Here is a 6,711-nt window from a genome sequence, read left to right as displayed (position 1 = left end):
GCGTATGAGGATTTTCTGCAGGCGTGGGGAATGACCATCTCAGAAGTTCAGAGTCGAGTTGACGAACTGTGGGAGGATATAATGTACTCCGGAGGAACAATGCGCTGGAGAGCTCGGCTTGCCAACAAGTCGTGAATCATTGCGGCGCTGGGCTTCTCGGTACGACATAGTTCTTGCCCGGCGTCCCTCAATTGAGAGATTCCTCAGGCATTTCCCGCCAACAGATGCTAGTACTCCAGCTCAAACCTCTGATTCACTTGCTCAAACCCTACTCCAAGTCAGCAACGAACTCAGGGACAACCGGAGACGTCAAGTCGAGGACGGACTGAAGTTCGCAGAGGAGCTGTGGTTATGAGTGAGCAAGATCGGCAAATGCTTCGTGAAGAGACTCTTCGCCGCCGAGGTGCTAGGGCTTCCCGGGCTCAGAGAAGAGGTGGCAGGTCGATTAGAGCATCTCATCGACCTGCTTATTCTGCGGCTGCCTGGAACGCCCGAACTCAGCTTCACGAGGATTTTGTGAATAGATGGCTCAACTTTAGCAACCCTGGACAGTAGAATAGTCCTTTGTAATAGCGTAACGCCATCTCGTAGGGTAGCGGAGTTGTGTGCCGAACAAGATTTGAAAAATGAAATTTTGTTTTCGCTTCTAACACTCTGTATTTACAGCTTAGCGAAAAATTTCATCATACTTGTCCTCGGTCTTATGAAGTAAACTTCTTTGACCGGACTTGGTCCTTGGTCTTATGAAATAAACTTCTTTGACCGGACTTGGTCCTTGGTCTGATGAAATAAACATCTTTGACCGGACTCGTCTTTGGTCTGATGAAATAAACATCTTTGACCGGACTCGTCTTTGGTCTGATGAAATAAACATCTTTGACCGGACTCGTCTTGGTCTGATGAAATAAACATCTTTTGACCGGACTCGTCTTGGGTCTGATGAAAAAACATCTTTGACCGGACTCGTCTTTGGTCTGATGAAATAAACATCTTTGACCGGACTCGTCTTTGGTCTGATGAAATAAACATCTTTGACCGGACTCGTCTTTGGCTGATGAAATACATCTTTGACCGGACTCGTCTTTGGTCTGATGAAATAAACATCTTTGACCGGACTCGTCTTTGGTCTGATGAAATAAACATCTTTGACCGGACTCGTTTTGTCTGATGAAATAAACATCTTTGACCGGACTCGTCTTTGTGTTCTAATTTGGCGATTTTTGTCGCCGGGATCGAACTTTCCCTTGTCCTAATTCGGCGAGTGTTTTATCGCGTGGATCGGACTTTCAGTTAACCGAAGTGGTCTTATGCAGTAAACCTCTTTGACTAGACATGGTCGTCATCGGTCTTATGAGGTAAACTTCTTTGACCGAACTTGGTCGTCCTAATTCGGCGAGGTTATCGCGTGGATCGGACTTTCCCTTATTGCAGTTCGTTTCAGACGAAGTGCTTGTTAAGCTGAATTGTGGTCTTGTATCCTCCTTGGAAGCTTGGACTCACAGTCGTTGGCTTGTTGCAGTTCGTTTCAGACGGACTGCTTGTTAAGCTGAATTGTGGTCTTGTATCCTCTTTAGAAGCTTTGACTCACAATCGTTGGCTTATATATGTTCTAAGAAGGGGATCAGCCTTCGAAGAACAAGATACCTCAGTAACATTTGTAAGAGACGACACGCACATAGACAGACAAAACGCACAGAGACAAACAAAGACCAAGCAAACCAAAGAAAGCACATTGACCGAACAGAACTCAAGACTGACTGACCGGACTGTCTCTTACAAATGAAACTTTTTGAGGTTGGAAACGTACCATGTTCGGGGTACTTGTGCTCCTGACACGTGAGTCAATTTGTAAGACCCTTTGCCGAGGACTTCTGACACCCGATATGGACCTTCCCATGTGGGTTCGAGTTCGCCCAGCTTTTCTGCTCGGCTTACTTCGTTGTTTCTCAAGACGAGATCTCCCACTTGAAATTGCAGCTTCTTCACCCTTTGGTTGTAATACCGGGCTACTTGCTCCTTGTACTTGGCTGCTTTTATGCAGGCCAATTCTCTTCTTTCTTCGGCAAGATCTAGTTCGGCTCTCAGTCCGTCACCATTCATTTCTGAGGAGAAATTGAGTTCGGGGACTGGGTATGCCGATCTAAACCGGAATCACGGCTTCAGTGCCGTACACCATTGAGTTCGGCTCCGGTGTGACTTCGGTCATTTCGCCTGCCTCTGACTCCGGCTGCTGTGATTGCTATGCTTGATGGTGTCGAACTGATTGCTCGGCACTTTTAAGCGCAATCTGCGAACACACTTGCTCTTTTTCGATCACCTCGGATGACCGCTATCCCTCCTTTGGTGGGGAAGGTGTTCGGCGAGGAAGCCTCTGATCGCTATGATCGGGCTTCTTTTCGTCTCCTCTAGATGAGGTGTCTAAAGACCGTTTTCGACGGTCTGCCTCATCGGCTCGGGAGAACTGGTCCGCAATGTCCCACATCTCTTGAGCTGTTTGCGGACTGCATTCCACGAGCTTTCTGTAGAGAGCTCCGGGCAGGATTCCATTTTGGAATGCCGAAGTCGCTGATCTTTTCGTCGCGACCTTGACGTATAGAAAGCAGCTGAGCCGAAGTATTCCGGGCTTCCGCTTTCTGAAAGAACCTCCTGTGGAAAGCATCCATCAGATCTCGGTAGGATCTAATGCTGCCTTGAGGAAGGCTGTCGAACCACCTTCTGGCGTTCCCGATGAGCAGCTCGGGGAACAGCTTGCACATATGGACCTCATTGAGACCCTGGTTCGCCATATTATATTGATAGCATCCCAAGAAGTCATGAGGATCCACTAGCCCGTCATAAGTCATTGACGGTGTCCGGTAGTTCCGCGGCAAAGGAGTTCGGATGATATCGTCCGAGAACGGAGTCTTTAATGCTCCGTACATGGCGAACCCGACATCTCTTCGGTACGGAGGAGAAGGAGTTCTCCTGTGATTCGGTGCCGAGGAGAAACAGGAACATGTCGGGGTTGAGGATTCTTCTTCCTGGAAGACACGGCACTACTGCGGTAGTGACTTTCATGCCTGGATGAGGAAGGAGAATTCACCGCTTTCGTCTTCGGTTTTTGGCCTGTTTGCAGGAATGCTAAGAATTCATCCTGCTTCTCGGCCAAAAACAACTTGACAGCCTCGTTCAAATCGGGCTGCTGGGAAGACTCGGTGCGACGACTTCTGGAGTGGCTTGTTCCTTCACCGTGAGAACTGGAGACAGACTTCTCACGAGGCTGCTTTCCAGGCCTATGGGCTGCTGGATTAGCTTCCTCATGGTCATCACGGACGGAGGCACGGGAGTTATGTGATCTGGCATGCATTTTTTTTCTTGTGGTGGAAAAAGGGTTAAAAATTCGCTTTATCACAGATTTGGTTCTCTGTTTCCCACAGACGGCGCCAGTGATGAATCGGCGAATTTCTGATGTTTGTGAATGCAGGAAAATACAGATCACGACCCAAATGATTTTACGTGGTTCGATTTACTGAAGTAAATCTACGTCCACGGGAAGAAGGGAGGGCAAGATTGTATTGCTTGATCTGGGATTACAGCTTACAACACAGACTTGCTATATCGTATTTTATCTCTAGAGCTTAAAAAACCTTTTTCTATCCGATCTAAGTTCTATTTATACATTGAACTAAGATCGTGGCTTGCATCACCACTAATGATGGTTGTGGATGTCGTGGAGGTCATGGAGGCCCTGCATGTAGCGTAGGTCATGGCCTACGATCGTGGCCTGAGCTGACACCACGTGGTAGTGGGTGTGTTGGAAGTTGTGGAAATCCTGTATGGGTCCACTAACTCCTTGTTCGGTCGAATACTGAGACCGAACTGCTTTGGTTGCCGATCTGAGAGTAGAGCTTGATGCCGACCTGAGAGCAGAGCTTGATTGGTTGGCTCTTACCGAGCTGTAGGCTGAGGCCGAACTCTTACTGAGACCGAACTCATACTCTTCCTTGGGCTTTGGGCTGATGGGCCGTCATTGCTGTTGGGCTTGTTTAGTACGCACCCCATCAATTATATATAGGGATATTTAATTAGGTCAGAGTCATGGCAACGCTGCAATTAGAGTTGGTTAAAACAGTTTATTAAATATATTGTGTCGATTATCATCTTTGACTTAGTTTATTGAATTATGTATGTGTGTAAAATATGATATTGTATTAACAAGCATAGAGAAACATGAACTTAAATATCCTGATATGTAAGAGTGTAGAATTGAAATTGTGTTATATTTGCAGTTTTATGAAATTGAAGTTGAAGTTATAATAATTTAATTTAATTTAATTCCAAATTCTTTGATTAGTATATATAATTAAGTATTTAATATAAAATTGTATTATAATTTTAATTTTTTTCTTTGATAAATCAAAAAATTAACCAATGTACAATATAGGTGCCCCAAAGGTTGCATAGTTCTCTTTATTATTGCTTGAAGCCTTGAATCAAAATTCCTCTGAGTTGTCACATGTCTATTTCTTCAAATTCATTTTTCTTCTTCTTATAAACTATTTGTATGCCACATATATTATATACTTCATCCGTCCCTGAAAAGTATGAACTATTTCCTTTTTAGTCCGGTCCCGAAAAGTATGAACTTTCTTATTTTGGAAACTCATTCCTCTTTATAGAGATGAAACTCATACTCCACTAACAATACTTTAAAAACTTTTTCGTTCTATCTCTCTCTTATTTTTCTAATTATGCATTAAAACACATGCCGAACCAAATGTTCGTACTCTTTAGGGATGGAGGGAGTATATACCTTACCATTAATTAGGTAGCAATGGCCTATGAGTATAAATAGATCGTCAAGTTTGTGATCAAAGCAAGTTGTATATAGATACATAACATAAAACTGATATTCATTCTAGAATATGGAAGACTTTGGAGAAATTCCTCAAGGAGAGTGGGGTGGAATAATGAGTTCACATGAGGAGGCTGAGTTCATGGCACAGTTACTAGGCAACTGCTCTCTCCCAAACGACGACTCTTCTAACGCATTCATGTATTCATCAATGTCTTCATTTAGTAGCTTTGATCATCTCCCATTTTCCACTCATCTCTCTCATCATCCTCCTCTGCCTAACAACAATTTCACCACAATGGATTCCTGTACTGTGCAAAGGGAAGAAGAGTCCAAGAAACGATGTCTGATTCCTTGTCAAGTAAGTGCACCTCAATTTTGTTACTATGAGATCATACTAGTATTTTTGTTTCATTAAATTTGATGCAATGGCAGATTCCAATCAGCAACCAGAGAAGAATGAAATGCAGCAAGTGTGGAAAGGTTGACAACATCGACGAAGATCGTAACAAAAGTGCAGCGCTTCACTTTCACAGGCAGAAGATGTCAAGATCAAGTAACTGCTGTTTGGAAGATAAGTCGAATGAGCTGATAGGAACAACATCGTGCTCGAGCTCCAACGGAAGACGGCCCCCCAACCCGAACGCTAGAACACGTGCGAGTAGGGGTTCTGCAACCGATCCACAAAGCCTCTATGCAAGGGTAATCATAACCACGAGGCTTTTTTTACTTGTGAATTATTCACAAAGAGATAAATTGTTGTAATTATTGATTTTATTTGTGTCTAATTTTTAGGGTATGTTCAAAGTAGAAATACATTTTTGAGCTTGTGTTACTTCAAAATTCATGTTTAGATCGATATGATTGGAAAATGAAATCAACTTATAAACTTGGATTGAGAGAATATATGAAACAATATGGTTACGGACATTTAAGTGTCGGCCTTATGTCTTGGCTATATATCATATTGTAAATTTTTTGTGTTATGTAATTATTTGTCGCAAAATTCACAGCCACAATAAAAAAATACGGAGTATTAGATATATTAGTGTATATTAGCTAAACATAGAGTTTGATTGACTCATGCAGAAAAGAAGAGAGAGAATCAACGAGAGGCTCGGGATCTTGCAAACCCTAGTCCCAAATGGAACTAAAGTAAGAATTGAAAAATATATTCTTCATTTTCAAGGAAATTACTCTAAAAAGAAAAGTCTCATTATTATTGTAGGTTGACATCAGCACAATGCTAGAAGAGGCGGTTGAGTATGTGAAGTTCTTGCAACTCCAGATTAAGGTATCGTTAAAATCCTAATTCTGATATTAATTAAGGAGTTTTGTCAATTTAAAAAGACGATTTTTGTTTTGATTTCTAACATTTAATTATTTTTTATGCAGATGTTGAGCTCTGATGATCTATGGATGTATGCTCCGATTGCCTACAACGGCATGGACATTGGACTCGATTTCAGATCACAGTCTTCGTGAATAAATACCATACCTAGAATTTGATGAATGAGACATTGTTTTTATTATCATTATTACAATTATTATTATGTTCTTCTAATGAGATCCATGAATGAAGATAAAATTGTATAGGTTATGATTAAACATTGGGATTATTTGTGTAATTAAATGTGACACATTTTTTGTATTAAATTGTTACTTTATTGTAATTAAGGTTCAGTTTTTGTTCTTTTAATTATTTTAAGTGATTTATTTGCATTTTAAATAAACAATTAACTATTTTAATTAATATGAAAACAATTAATCATATAATTATCTAAATAATCGTCCATAAAAAATATTATTTGCCAAAGTATTGCAAGTTGTTCTCTAATAAAGAGAAGTTTCACGCATAGTATTAAAATTTCACTCTC

The 6,711-nt window shown here is 41.6% G+C and overlaps 1 protein-coding gene across 1 annotated transcript; it reads left to right on the top strand.

Moving 5' to 3' along the window:
* Positions 1-4,904: 4,904 nt before the first annotated feature.
* Positions 4,905-6,362, top strand: LOC121791727 (transcription factor bHLH84-like). Its single transcript, XM_042189583.1, has 5 exons — positions 4,905-5,195; positions 5,270-5,536; positions 5,924-5,989; positions 6,063-6,128; positions 6,230-6,362. The coding sequence occupies exons 1-5, from the start codon at positions 4,905-4,907 to the stop codon at positions 6,317-6,319; spliced, it is 780 nt and encodes a 259-aa protein (XP_042045517.1). The 3' UTR covers positions 6,320-6,362.
* The last annotated feature ends 349 nt before the right edge of the window (positions 6,363-6,711 follow it).

The sequence above is a fragment of the Salvia splendens genome, unplaced genomic scaffold, assembly GCF_004379255.2.
Source record: "Salvia splendens isolate huo1 unplaced genomic scaffold, SspV2 ctg885, whole genome shotgun sequence".
Classification (NCBI taxonomy): domain Eukaryota; kingdom Viridiplantae; phylum Streptophyta; class Magnoliopsida; order Lamiales; family Lamiaceae; genus Salvia; species Salvia splendens.
This window is presented reverse-complemented; position numbering and strand designations above follow the sequence as displayed.

Bases quoted from the DNA above. Each gene is read 5' to 3' on its own strand.
- LOC121791727 (XM_042189583.1), top strand. From the start codon at position 4,905: ATGGAAGACTTTGGAGAAATTCCTCAAGGAGAGTGGGGTGGAATAATG. The intron at 5,990-6,062 runs GTAAGAATTGAA...TTATTATTGTAG, and splicing joins TAGTCCCAAATGGAACTAAA to GTTGACATCAGCACAATGCT. The intron at 6,129-6,229 runs GTATCGTTAAAA...TTTTTTATGCAG, and splicing joins TCTTGCAACTCCAGATTAAG to ATGTTGAGCTCTGATGATCT.